Source organism: Propithecus coquereli, unplaced genomic scaffold (assembly GCF_000956105.1).
Source record: "Propithecus coquereli isolate 6110/MARCELLA unplaced genomic scaffold, Pcoq_1.0 Scaffold441, whole genome shotgun sequence".
Taxonomy (NCBI): domain Eukaryota; kingdom Metazoa; phylum Chordata; class Mammalia; order Primates; family Indriidae; genus Propithecus; species Propithecus coquereli.
In genome coordinates this window covers 688,476-703,545 of record NW_012150186.1, presented here as the reverse complement: position 1 = coordinate 703,545, position 15,070 = coordinate 688,476, and the positions used below count along the sequence as shown (strand labels likewise).

Genomic DNA, 15,070 nt, shown 5'->3' with positions numbered 1-15,070 from the left:
TGTAAATCTCATGTGCATTAGTAAATGTCTATACAGATATCTACTTATATTTAAATGTGTTTACACATATACACACATAATCGTCTATTGTGGAAATGTGATTAACTTATTAAACTCAATCTCAGTTTCCTCACCTATAAAATATGGGGTCTCCTCTCAACCTCTATGATCTCTTCCAGTCCTATGTTTCTATGACTGAATTAGCTGAAAAAATACTCTACACACTGGGGCATTTCAATGTCACTAAGCCAAACTGCTGGAAGTTTTTACTTCTACCAATTTTCTTTTTAAACAATGAGTGTGTGGAGAGAATGTGACAAGTTTTCTTGAGCTAGGGATGTATATTAAAGGTACAAGAGATTCTAGGTTCTTAGGATATCCCAAGAACATGAATCATCATCTTTTGATGACATAATCTAGGGGACCACAGATTCACTTTCCTTGTTTCATTAAACATTTGAGGATAAACTGTTGAATGTTCTGCAAAATTATGATACTGGTGGACTTTGTTTTAGGAATAGATATGTGCTCCCCTCCAAAAAAAGTATATAAAAGAACAGTTTATGAATCGATTAATTTAAAAATATAGCAATAAATCATAATATATATATAAACATTTTATTAAGATGCTTTTTTAAAGCAAAGTACAACTACCCACTGAGAAATAATGATAAATATGGATAGCCTATTTGCATTATGTTGGCTGGACTTAATGTCAATCTCTAAGGCTCTTAAGAGTTTGAAGACAAACTCAATTAAGTCATTAAAATGTAGCTTTCCAGCCTGCTGATGGCGGAACTGTTTGTGCATTATTTCCTGCCCGTATGTCCTGCTATACAGTGACATCACTCATGAATTTATAGGATGCCAATCCAATTGCTGAACTGCTCTAATTTTAAGAAAATAAGAAAACTCTTCCCTTAACTGAGCATACAACTTCTATCTGTGTGTTTCCTCCACAGGTCAGTGACAGCCTAGAACTCAATACAGTCACACAATTCGATCCGTTATACGCACGGCCAAATACGAATGTACTGAGTGTCCTCTAATATCTACTCCTTTAGTTTTCTTGCTGTCCTTTTGAAATTTTTAGGTGTTTTATAAAAGCACATACATGAAGTCACCAATTGAAGTTTGAAAGATGTCCAAAGAGTAGCAGAAGCCACAAATCTTCTTAGTCACCAAACCATAAAGATGTCTGCCTACACAATTTTCAAATCTCTCCCTTGCTTTGTACCTCATTGGTTCAGGCACAGGGCAGAACTGGTCTCCAGTTTATCTAATCTCTAGACTGGTACTGGAGTGGTTTCTTAAAAAAATCACCCTCAACACTGCTGTGCTGTCATGCTGTCCCCACCTCACCCCTTTGTGCTCCTGCACGTCCCTGAGCTCCCAGGGCTCCCGCTCCTGGCCTGGCCCCCTTCCGTCCCCTGTGGAGCACGGAGTCAGCGTCCCCGGTCCTCCTCTGCCCTCTGAGCGCGCTGGCAGTTTGTTCCTCTCCTGGGTGCTGTCTACACAGCCCCATCACACTGAGCGTTAAGTATTTACTTTTCAGTCTATCCCACTGGATTTGTAAACCCCTAAAGAATACGAACTGTGGCTTATTTATGTTGGTCAAGGGGCAAAGAAGACAGAAAGCATGTTTACGAAGAGACTCAATGTGTGATTTTCCACATTCCAGACAGGCTGAACAGTGCCTCCTTCCATACCACAGGTGGTATCGTTCTAGATCGATTTTAGAAGATCGTTAGGAAACCTGGAGACACTTTTTTCTGAGTTGATCAACTTCAAGTAAGCAATCTGGGTCACTGGGCTCATGCCCTCCTCAATTCAGAGACAGCCTGATGCAGTGAGGACAGAGGCAGTCTTGTCCCTCTCTTAAGTAACCCTGGGCCAGCTCTGGGAAGATCAGGAGAGTGAATGACATACCATGGGCTTCTCCGCCTTGACCGTTTTCACCTGGAGGCACTCTTCCCGCTTTGAGGTAGTGTTGCTGAGGTCCTTCTGCTCCCCCAGGGCTCCCTGAGTCGGCCGGCCAGGTGACCTGGACTGTGAGTGGCTGCCGGAATCTCGCGGGGGTGGGGGCCGAGGATGTATGTCCCCTCGCTGCTTCTTGGTGACGTGAGCCTCTGGGCCATGCACTGTCTTCACGTGTTTCCGGAGGGAGCTTGGGTCCGTGTAGCGCTTAGTGCAGCCCGGGATTTTGCACACATACGGTTTCTGCCAAATGCCACAAGAATGAGTTAACGCGGCGTTAGGAAAGTGATTCTGCCCCAGCCCAACAGTCCTTTGTGGCTGCCTTTTACATTTTTCATTCTTTCAAAACACTTTCACGAGGCTTTGAGGTGTTCAAATACCTCTAGAAACTAATGGTTAATTAAGGCCATGTGAGCATTATTCCATGTCCATAGAATCTAGGTTTAACAGATTATTATTTTAGAGAGAGCTCAGTGAGAACTAAGAACGTGTAAATTGCCTTGATGTTCTTAGAAGCATTTATGCTGTGAGTGGGAAGAAGTATCATGGTGCCACGATCGGCACTTGATAGACTGATGATGATGATGATGATGATGATGATGATGATGATGATGGAAGAAGGCTTAAAAGACACCCATCATCTAATTAGGAGAATGCTGCATACCTTTCAGAAGCACTTGTGTGAAATTTCTTATGGATGTCCTGGTTCTGAGATCTAATATCACCCTGCCTCCTTTGAAAATTCACTATTTACAAATAGGCATCATAAAAAAAAAACTGCCTATAGCCTCTCTTTGTTAGATGTCACTAAAGTGTGTTCCCTTGGGTAGCATTACACCTGTGTGGGGATGTTCAAGGATCAAAATACCCAGAACCTTTCTGATATGATAGTCAGAAAGCTGTGCCACAGACTGGCCGTGGACGCTCATCACACACTGCGCAGGGCTGAGGCCTGGTGTGCTGCGGCAGCAGGACTCCTGGCCTGGGTTCTTCCCTGAGTACTAACCAAGGCCTATAAATTATTTCACGCTAATTTCATTTTCTATGTGGGTCAGTGATCAAGCCTAAAGATAAGTTATTAAAAATTACATAGATGCTTATGGTTGAATATTCACTCAAATCACAGAACTGGCCTTTGCCCGTCAGAATTGTGATTTTTTTCACTTGGCATAAAATAAAATATACTCATAGATGCATGTATGAATATATATTTATATCTCTGTATACCAGAAGATGAGCTATTAGGTAAGCAATCGTCATAAAAGGCATGATTAATATAATGTATCTATTACATTTAAAAAGATGCCACATCTTGTAGAATGCACGTCTAAAAGATGCTTTTTCACTAAAAGCCCGAGAACAGACTGAGTGCTACCTGAAATGCTGAAATGTCCTAATGCAGGGAAGCAAAGATCCCGAAAATTATCCTGAGAGGCTTCACCTCCAAATCTGAGATTCCTTTGGGTAGAATTGATTCCCATTAACTATGAATTATGTCTATTCAGGAGCTTGTGTGATTTGCCCCATATATATAATGAAATGAGCGCATCAAATTCTATGCATTAGGACAGAAGAATGGCTCTGAGGATTAGTGCCATTACCTCGCAGCGTTCTGACATCGGCCCTGTGCCTGCTCATGGCATTGCTGCGACAGGCTGCTCTGTCAGCGGGAGCCTGGGATGTATGGGGCGGGGGTCTGAACACCAGAAGGGGAGAGGGAACACAAAGCTTGGCCACACTACATGTTTGAAGAGCTACTCTTCCTATAAATATATGCATGTGTATATTATGGGTTAGCCTAGCAATAAGGGCACAGCTGATGTGGAATGAGCACACAGATGTTCGTCAGCTCCTGCATTTCCAGGAACAACAGCCTGCCCCAGTACACCTGTGCCCACGTGCCATTGCATGTGGACATATGCATTGTCCATCCATAGAACTTCACGAGAACACAGATAGGTTCAGGAAATCTATACTTCACAACAAAACATAAACAAAATGTATTAACCCCTCATGTAGATTGCCCCTAAGTTTTGTTGCGATCAATGATCGAAATAAAATATAATTAGAAGCTGAGATGAATGTTGTCAGACGTACTGAGGTGCCCATTGTTTAGGTCCTGGATATTCAACTTTTGGCATGGTTGTTACCTTTCTGACTCACTACGTTGATAATACTTTGTGAAGGTAGTTGACGCTTTTTCTACTGATTGTAGAACTTATACATTTTTTTCAATAAACATTTAATGATCCCTATTATATGCAAGATTCTGTGAGCACAAAGTTTCATACAACAGGATTTAATCTTAAGGAATATAAAATCGGGTAGGAAAAATAAGACGATATAATTATCTACAATACACAGTGTGAATGCTACATAAGGAGGTGGACAGAGGAGGGACCATTTTTCAGTTGGGATGATCACAAGAGGCATCAGTCATTAAGATCCTGTATCTGGGAGTAATGCCAGCTCATGGGGTTATGGTTAAGTGTTAAATAAGATCATGCACATAAAGTGCTTACCAGATGACTGGAACATAGTAAGCACTCAATAAATGGAGCTTTTATTAGGAGGAGGCATTTTAGTTGGGGCTTGAAAGGAGGCTAAGATTCTGAGGGATAAAAATGAGGAGGTGTGCTGAGCAAAGGCCCAGTGGCAGAACCCCTTCACGCATGTAAGCAGGGCAGTCCACAGCACAGGCTTCTGGGGAGGTCCTGTTCATGGTCACGACAGTGAGAGGTCAGGAATGGAAGGGCAAGCTTGGGCCAGGGGAGAATAGGTGCTTCCACAAGCTTAAGCAGTCTACAGTTTTCCTATAGGAAAGAGGGAGCCATGGAGCTTTCTGGAGAAGGAGATTCAACAGAACCAGAGCCTGAGGAAATCTGTTTAGTGGTATCTTTGGGAGGAACAGGAACTGTGTGGTATGGAGTAGGGAGTCTTCCCAGTGGCCACTGTTACAGCCCGGTGGCCCCAAATGGGCAGGAGAGCCTGAGGGACGGAACAGTGCCAGAATGGCTCCCCTGAATGGAAATCACCCCCTTGTTCTATTCCATATCCTTGGCTGTACCTAGACTAGCAAAGGGCCTGGCACATAACTAGCTATCAGTATTTGTTTAGTGAATAAATGAAGGTGCAAAAACGAGAGCAAATAAATGAAAGCAAATAACTTGATGTATCTAGGATTGTATGATTATACAAAACTGGATTTCCCGGACAAACTTAATTTTGGTGTATTGGAAAATGTCCATCATTCCTATGCAAGGCCAAAGCCTTGCACATAGAATAGAGAAATAGGGATTTACATGTTTGTGAGCAAAATTTTAATTATGTCTTTGTGATCAAAGTTAATTTAAGTAAATTGGTAAATATTATTGATGATATCATAACAGATATTCAACTCTCATTTAGCATTGCTCTTTTTACCTCACAGAGGAACACAAGCTCAACTCTAACACAAGTAAAGCAAACAGACACGTGCAAATATTCTGGGTCCATAAAAAGATTAAAAAGCTCAGTAATTACCTTTATATGTGTGCATTCTAATCCTAACACATCCATCCCTGAAATTTCTCCACAATAACAGGAGAGGGGGCTGGCCTAAAATCTATGGGAATGAATACCCTCTAAATTTCTAGTCAAACTTATACTTAACTATATGAAGTATAGTTAAATATATTAATTAAATTCTAAGTTAAGCCAGAACCCCTTAAAATTTTTAAATTGAGATAGAATTTGCATGACATAAAAGCAATCCTTTTAAATTACACAATTCAGTGGCATTGAGTACATGCTAGATGTTGTGCAATCATCACACTACCTAATTCCAGAGTCTCCACCACCCCCAGATGAAACCTTGAACCCATTAGGAGTCCTATCTATTCCCTGTCTCCTCGGCTCTGGCAACCACTAATCTGCTTTCTGTCTCTGTGGATTTGCCTGTTCTAGACTCCCTAAAATTTTGTACAAAATAACTACAACAGATTATACTGCAGCTATTGCACACAGTAAAAGCATTTTTGACATAAAAAATGGAGATGCAGCATTTCCTGTAAACAGTCTTCAAATAGTTGGTCAATAATAAGAGATTCCAAGTGACTCGAGTTTCCTTATTCCACCGTGACCTTTTCAAAAAGAGTTGGTGTATATGAACTTGCTTGTGTGAGTCTGTGTGTGAGTGTGGCTAATCTCCTTAGAGATGTTTTTGCTCTGTCAGTTCGGCTGAAAGAAAATTTGGTGAGAACGATCTTCGCCACCTTCTAGTCAAATGGTCACTGAGCAGAACGGCTCACTTTGTTTTCACCGGATTCTCTCCCTCCACCCCTCCATCTGGAAGACCACGAATAAGCTTGACTTGCATCTGCTGAGGTCAAACGAAAGCCACTCCAGAGTACTGTGTGTGCAAAATGCTCCTTCTCTAACACCTTTCAAGCAAACTATTGATACACTTTGTGGGGCTGAACTATGTCTCATATTAACAAATTCCGATTAGTTATCCTACTTCTACCCAAAATGTGGGGCATCTTTTTGTCAATCTCTTGACACATTCAAGAGAAGGTTTCACGGAGAAGCCAGAATTTGAACCAGACCTCCAAGGAGAAGTTGGAGGTCTGTCGGCAGATGTACATTAAAATGTGAGCAAAATGAATGTAGAACCATTTTCATTTTTATGCTTCCCTGCAATTCTGGGGGGATGACTGCCTAAAATAAATAGCAATACAATAGGAACCACCCACCACCAGGAAGCTTTACTCAGTATATTATCTTAAATAACTGACTGGAAACTATTCTGGGTTTCTGAGACTATCTTCCAAGGTCCTCTGCAATTTAAAATGTCTGGAAATCGTATTTAGCCAAGGCTGGTTGCTTTGTAAAAGTCTTTTTCGATATAATGCATTTGAAGATACTACCTGGAGAAAACAAATAAGAGTGCTGTCTTAGCCATAAGCTGTCAGCTGCCAACATGCTGCTTCTGAATCCATCCTTGGTGCTTACAGGGTCATCCTTTGCATAGATTCATGCTCTTTGGGCAGAGCAAGTGAACTGAATTCCAAATTAAATGCTCCTACTGTTTGACCAGTAGGTGGCAGTTAGGAACAACAAGTTCACGGGGGTTTTAAGAAGTTCCCTCTTCGTCTGTATAACTCACCAAGTAAGACCGAGTTTTCAGCCCCACCTTCACCCACAGGGTCAGAACCCACTCAGGCTGGGAACGGCCCAGCGGGAAAGACGGAAAACGCCACACCTTTCCATGCCCAGTACTCATGAGGGGTCTTTGTTTCTACCTGTAAGCTCTGGGCCCATGGAGGATGCTCACCTCGTTGGAATGTGTCCTGTTCTGGTGCTTGGCACGGTCCGAGGCATTGGAGAAGGCCTTGTTGCAACCTTCGTGCTCACAGACGTATGGTTTCTCTCCAGTGTGAGATCGCAAGTGTGTTTTCAAGTTTTCTAGTCTTGAGTAGGCCTTTGTGCAACCTTCAAACTGAGGACAACAGGTAAATCTGGATTACTCCACACAATAGCGATCGCAGCTTATGCCTAACATGTCCTCGAAATTGATGAAAAACCGATGTTTCAAGGGTCAGCAGCTTTTCAAAACCAAGGAACAAAAAGTCCACTAAACTCTGCATTTATTGGGATTCAGATGTGGCTTGGTGCAGTGCGAGATAAAGCATTTTCAGTGCCAGTAAAAGTCCTAAAGTTTTTTTTTTTTTTTTTTTACTAGACCGCTCAATGTGGACAATGGGTTTCATTATCTGCTCATGGATCTCCTCGAATTCCCACTGATTTCAGATTCAGCACAAAGTTCATTAATATGGCTTTGTGTCCATACAAAGACTTGGAATTTGATCATGTTTGTAAAGGCCTTTAAGATGTAAAGTTCCAGGGCTGAGCAGTGCCCAGGGCGCCTGGTGGGCACCTCAGTGGAAGAATGCTTAGCCACCGCACAGGCCTACACTGTGCCACGGGGACTGACTAGGACAGCAAGGAAACACTTTAAAACCAGGTATAGGGATAAGCCGTTTTAAAAGTCAACATCAACTCTGTAAGTTGGAGGCTGGCACCTCCCTTTGCCTTCCGAGTCCCCTGGTGCCATGAGCTCTTGGGCTGAGCAGGTGACAAGGCCCTGCGCCCATTCTCAGTGCAGGCGCTCCGTGTGTCCTGCGGAGCTGAGCTGTCCAACATGGCCAGACAATGCTCCAGCCCTCCTCTCCCGCCTCCCGACCACACCTCCCCGCAGCTGCAGTCATCACCACGTATAGCTGCTCTGAAGAGTGTAAGGAAGGAACCACTCAAGCGAGAGGACACCCCAAGTCCACCACCTGCTGCCTCCTTCTGTACTCACAGTGCATTTGTGAGGCTTCTCGCCTGTGTGTCTCCTCATATGCACTACCAGCATATACTGGGCTTTGAAGGGTTTCTGCTCTCTTGAGCAGTCCAGCCACCGGCACACGAACTCCTTCTTCTCTCCATGAATGTGGTCGTTATTTATATGCTGGGGTTTGGGAAAAGACAGGGAAAAATCAAATGAAAACGTCTCCCTCATTTCTGAAGGCAACAGAAGGAAGTGAAAAAAAGTCCCAATCTTAAGTCCTAAAGATGATATGAATAGCTTTACCATATTACAGATTCTTCGTATTTGAGTTAGTAATTTCTCAAGTAGATTTGCTCTTGCTAACTGTGTACGCATGCTTCCTAACCAGCAGGAGTGACGCTGCTGGCAGGGGGCCTGGCGTTGCAGAAAAATACCGCAGTGCATCGGGCACCTGAAGAGCAGAGTTAGCTTCCGGGGTTTGTGACCAGTTAGGTGTGGAATGGGGTGAGCTGCTCCTGACACCCCTGGGCCTCCGTCATTTCTCCCGTGCCCAGGGCCGAGGCTAAGCGGTTGCGAGGATGCTCTCCAGTTCTCACACGTGCTAGGTCTTGGGTTAGAGCCTTGGCTCAGACTTCAGACGGGGAACACAGGCGCACAGACACGCACACACATGCACGATTCTCCAACAAGGAACAAGAAAACCAAAAGTGCTTTCAAACTAAACTTTAGTTCAGGTTTAGTAAGATATGTTCCTGAATAAGGATCATAGAGAAAGGAATTAGATACTGAAGAAGAAGGCTATGTCATTGTCAACAAATGATTTATTCTCTCAGGGCCTTAGTGTCCTTCCTGTAGAAAATAAAAGTACTAGATTCACTAGTTTCTAAGGGCCTTTCCAGCTCTGAAATTCTATTCATCAGGTTTTTAAACTAAACATGAAGTTCCCTGAATTCCTCACCAATTCCAAGTTTTAGAATACCCTACAATTGAGAGACACAAGAAACCTACAGCAACACCTGAGGAAGAGGTTCTTAATTTGGGGTCAAATGAAGAAAAATTTCAATCGCTTGAGTAATTACATAAACGTCCAGCTATACGTTATTGATGCCATGTGGATGCTGTTGGTTTTTATTCTCTGGTCATTCTGCATTTTATTTTCCTTAATTTAAGGCTTTTGGGAGCACTTTCTTAAATATACATAGAAATACATCACTTAAAAATTCACTCGGTAAGAGAAAGCTCCCTTTGGTTTCACGTACCGCCTGGCAGTGACGCAACCTTTAATTACTTTGCTGCAAGGGCTCCGACTGGCAAAGGAGTGGTCCCTGGGGCCTGGGGGTAAAATTCTATCCTCAGAGTGGGCCTTTCCCAGTTACTCCACTAGGTGGCCTATGGCTTTAGGAAAAAAAAATAAAGTTTTATTAAAAAAAAATAGTTGTTTTGGTGCTATTTCTGGAGTTTAAAACTGGATGAGGACAGAGAAAAAATACATTATTATTCTCTATCCTCCCCTTGAGCAGCTTCCAGAAAAGTGGATGAACAGAAGAGGGTCAGCGGCACACTGTGGCACACAGAGAGACAACCAGGGCACTGTGGGAAGCTCTGAAAGGGACACGGAGACCAGCACAGTCACTCGTGTGCACAGTGGCAGAGCAACCCCGTGGCAATCAGATGTGGGTTTCCTATCGAAAGCCAAATGTCCCCTGTATGAGCGCTTCTTAAAAGTTACGATGAGGCACACAAGTGTGTGAAGAAAACAGATGTGCTGGGGGGCGGGAAACAACATGCGGACTTTCAATTTCTGCTTCAAATACACCTTTGTAGCCCCTGTACGTTACCCAGGGTTTTCCAACTGTGTGCCGAAGCCCAGCCTTTGAAACTAAGCCCACATGAAACAGAGGCGTTCTATGAATTCTCCTTTCCAGAGAGAAAAATAAGTGATCACACAAAAACCATGCCATGAAAATTGCTCTTGGTTCAGTTTTCCAAGTTATTGGAAATAAAGCTTGGATCCTTGGGTTAATACACACGGAAGGAAGGAAAGAAGGAGGGAAGAAAGGAAGGAAAGAAGGAAGGAAAGGAGGAGGAAGGAAGGAAAGCAGAAAGTGAGGGAGAGAGAAAGAAAGGGAGGAATAAAGGGAGGGAGGGAAAGAGGAGGAAGAAACAATTAAAACTGGGAAAGTGAACTACCACGTGTGCTGAGCTGACTCCTTAAGGTCCGACCCATGTCTCTGCATGTTCTCAGCGACTGACAGTGTCCTGGTGTCCTGGTACTCGGCAAATGTTTGCTGAACTGATTTGACTCATGTAGCAAACTAAACTGTCACTGGCAAAAGAAATTATACTTTATGCTTTTGTTTATCTTAATTCAACTTCATTTCACCCGGTACCTAAACGATAATAATTTAATGTAAAGTATTTCATTAATTTTGCAATAGCATACTCTCAAGAATGCAAAGGGATTTAAAAGATGGCCACACGGAACCCCTCTTTGCTGGGTGGAACGAAAGGATACACTGGGTTGCAGCATTGCTTTTCTCTCCGATGCTTTTGCAAGGACGTGCTGGGTGCCACTCACACTAGGCCCTGCGCTGGGGAATACGGCAGACATGATTCCTGCCCCGGGGAAATTACAGTCTACTGGAGGAAAACAGATAATGACTTAAATTACTGTACAATTATCGTTGTGATAAGCGTTGTGAAGGGAAATAACAGGGTTTTATAAACACATATAACAGGGGGTCCTAAATCAACGTGGCGCATCGGGGCTGAGGGTCAGCTTCCCAATGAAGCAGCAATTACAGCAGGACCTGAAGGAGGAGAGGAGACACAGCGAGTGTGCCGGGAAGGGGCGCCACTGCAGACAGATGGCACACAAGCACCTGCAGAAGAACAGAGCTTGGTGCCTGCGAGGAACAGGATGAGGATCACGCACGGCGGGAGAGAACTGGCCAGGTAGACACAGCAGGCCCTGGGCACTGCCACTGCTGGGTTGGTGAGAAGGCACAAGCTTTCTGTGGGTCAAGTGTACACCAGTCACATTGGCCAGCCTGGGTTAGCTGCCAGGGCTCACCTAAAATGCAGCATGCTAGGTCAGGTCTCCAGCAGTGAGGATGTGGGGGATACCCTTGGGTAGAACCTGCAAGAAAGCCAGCCCTTGCATGTGTGCCCCGGAGGAGGAGGTCATCTGGGCTAACTGGTGCCACTCAGGGGAGCTGGGATGGCCAAGTGGGGGAGGTGCCAACAGTGGCCAGCAAAGTAAGAGACTTTGACTCTCCCTCTTCCCCTCCTGTCTTGCCCAACACGCTGGAGGAACCAGACCCTAGGAAGAGAGGCGAGAGGCCTACAGGAGGCAAGCCTGCGCCCTGGCTCCTGCAGGTGAGGTGGCAGAGGAAGAGCCAGCAGCCTGCCAGCTCCCTCGGGCAGCATACCTGGCTGGCGACATGGAGGGGAGGCTCCAAACTGGACGTGAGATTGGAGGTTTAAACCGGACACAGAGTGACTGTGAAGTTGTAGAATCTGCCTACAGTGGTGTTGAGGGATCTGCCACTGAGCGGGGAAGGGGGAACTGGCAACGAGCTAAGGAGGGCAGTAACTGGAAAAGTCACAGTCATTTCTTATTTATACCTGGCCCAGCTTCATCCACCTTCGCCTCTGGGACAGTTGGTGGAAATCTGAACGCTGGGCGCCCCGTGCCAACCAGCAAGCACGAACACCCTGGTGTTGTCCCACGTGGGGCGGGATGGGGAGGAACTTGTGCCAGACAGTTAAAGCAACTTCACTTTCAGAAAGTGATTTCTGGCATCTTGCGAATACTCACCTTCCACCCGCTTAGACCCGAGTCCCAACTAATATGCTTTTGTAATTTTCTGAAACTGCTCTTGAGTTCCAACTTGCATTGAGACCAGTTATTTTTCTCTAAATGAAATTCCACGACCTGGGAAGGTGGGTACCATGTTGATCTTGCTCTACTTTACAGCCCAAATGCTACACAGAGGGGGTAATCAATTATTATAAGGAAATAGGGAGACATCTTTTTGCCTGTTTAGATAGTTCAAATGTGTTTTAAGGTTAAAACATTTCCTAGAGCTAGATTTCAAGTGAAAATTAAACTTCTAAGAAATCACAGACTTCACATGTCCATGGTGTTCTAAATATTTACTTTCCTTTCAAAAGCTGCATTGGCCCCTGCAGTGCCCGCAGAGGGCTTATCTTAGGGCAGACCCCGCCTCACAGTGGGCAGAGCACTAGACAAGATGCATCCCAGGCCAATTTCTGATGAGCTGGGTTCCTGTGGAAAGGCTGATTCTCCTCTTTGAGCTTTTTCTCCTCTGTAAAATTAGGGTGATGAACTAGATAGGTGTTGGCAAACGTTTTTGTTTTCTATAAAAAGCTAGATAGTAAATATTTTAAGCTTTGCGGGTCTGTAAGCGGCCACAGACAACATGTAAATGAACAGGTGTTCTGTTCATTTACAGACAAGGAAAACATTCATGTGTCATAAAATAGTCTTTGAAAATTTTTTTTTTCTAATTTTTTTAAAACCATAAAAACCAGGCTTAGCTCATAGGCTGTACAAAAACAAGCAGCAGCCAGATTTGGCCTGTGGGCCACAGAATGTTTCCCCATGAACTAGATGATGTCTTGTGCTAACTAACATCTGTCAGGTTAGAGCTCAAGCCTGAGAAGTAAAATTAGAAGAAGGTGTTTTTTTGTGCCAGAGAAAAGACAAGGCAGTAGGGAGGACTAAAAATCAGGACCTTGAGCTAAAAAACGGAGCCCAGTGAATGGAGAGAGTTAGGCCAGACACGCTTCGCCGTCTGCATCGCTTTCCTCGGACCGGGTTGAAAACGGACACATTCTTTTTCTCACCAAAATCCAAGGCAGATGAGAAAAGTAATACACAGTGAACTCTTAACATTCAACAGACGGATTGATCCCGTGGGAAGGCGGCCTGAAACTCAATGGGCATGCATTTATTTGTGGTTTCATTGAAAATTTGACTTCCTAGCAGTGAAAACGTTAATCAAATATATAAATAATTTAATTGGAGAGAAAATAATGCATGATTAAATTCCAAACTAATCCAACACATAGACATGCAATTTGCCAGAGGCCTTAGAGTCCGAAAGAGATAGATGGTGTAAATTACGGCGTCGGATGCCAGCTCTCTCGGCACGGCCACTCTGCACTCTCCCCGTCTGAGTACACGGGACAGGGACGCTGAGACCAGGCAATTTCCCCAGAAAGGCGGAGTCCAGCTACCAGCTTCCTGATGAGTCCATTCTTCAGTTTTCCAATCGAGACTGTAAGCATTTGCCCCAGGGTGCCGGTGGCTGACCTGGCCCACAGCAAACCAACAAAGTGATATTTCCCACTTGTGATCGTGTCTGCCGCAAAATGAGCCAAGACCCGGTATTCTTGTCTCTTCCACTCCTTTGGGGCCCTAAGAGCCCAGAGAAAGGTGGGAGAAACCAACAGATGGCTTTGCAATCAAGGTGGTGGAAGGCAGGTGCCTCTTTCTATTAAGGATTCTCTTTGGGAAGCCCAGCCCTGAATGTCCACCAAGGAGGCTTGGTGAGCTACAGGAATAAAACAGGGAAAGTGAAGCTTTTCTTTCACTAGTGGCAAAATGGACGCCCACAATGGACTTCACTGAGCTAATCAGGGTCCTTTCTTCTCGCTTTGTTATTTCACTATTAGCTCAGAGCAGGCAGTTTTCCCTCAGTCTGTTCCTGACCCTCCAGATGAATCAGACGCATGCGGTCCATGGACGCAGAATGCTCTCAGCTCTCCTAATAAAGCCGCATTCAAGCCGTTCATGGAGCTGGGAAACCCGCTGCTGCTGTCTTTCTGTCCCCTCTCCTTCGGCCGCACTCTCCACCGATTCCCACTCAGAAAGCAAGCTCTCTGCATCAGTAAGTATCCTTCATTCTAGGTGACTTCTTCCGAGGAGATGCTGCCACGTGGCTCAGGTGTGCAGGAGAAAGATCTGCACATTCCCCATTCACATCTGCCTGAGGTGATTCACTGATCAATAGACAAGCACTTTGCTGCCTCAAAGTCTGTCCACTCTTTAATCAGCCAGCTTCTTAACATCGAAAAGGCAAATTCCTTCAACTGTTGTAAGGAAAATATTACCTTGAAGCATATCGAAAAACAGTGAAGTTAGGAAATGCAAAAAAAAAAAAAAAAGGCAAAACAAAAAAATGCTCACCCCCACCAAAACGTCCACAGGCCTCCCCTGTGCATATACATTACGCACAGACTTTCTGTCAGGATATGATGTTTCTCAAATAACACACAACTGTTTTGCCAATTTAAAAGGATTCTACAAAGTACTTTGCCAAGTTATCATAGCACAAGGTCCATATAAACAAAATATATGGTCGTAGTTTTCAAATAGATATGATTTCTCTCTCACGCACAAACACTGACGTGTACACACACAGAGTATTATGGCCTTACTAGAAAAGAAAATAAGGGCTTGGAAGTAGAATGTTTCATATATGAATATCCCAGGAAAATGGAACCGCATCACGTGCTTGCAGTTCATTGGGTCCACTGGTCAGTCGCTGGCTGAAGGCTAGGGGTGTCTGTTGGACTCTTGGTTGTATCTGCTTCATGCCTTTGTTACATTTCTCCTTCTTGACCCCCTAACATCCTGCCATTTGACGCCATGACGATATTTTGAATAGGAACAAAACAAACCTGAAACGTTTCCATCTTAGAATGTCAAATTAGAAATGTTGGTACTTTCTGAATCTTTTCACATTGCTA

The 15,070-nt window shown here is 44.2% G+C and overlaps 1 protein-coding gene across 2 annotated transcripts in view; it reads right to left on the bottom strand.

Moving 5' to 3' along the window:
• GLI3 (GLI family zinc finger 3) overlaps positions 1-15,070 on the bottom strand; it is a 270,462-nt gene that overhangs the window by 6,198 nt on the left and 249,194 nt on the right. For both annotated transcript variants that reach the window (XM_012654529.1, XM_012654530.1), the window contains 3 exons: positions 8,321-8,470; positions 7,292-7,456; positions 1,930-2,220 (listed from right to left, as the gene is read on the bottom strand). In XM_012654529.1, coding sequence (XP_012509983.1) covers positions 1,930-2,220; positions 7,292-7,456; positions 8,321-8,470 — 606 coding nt within the window. The remainder of the gene's footprint in view (positions 1-1,929; positions 2,221-7,291; positions 7,457-8,320; positions 8,471-15,070) is intronic.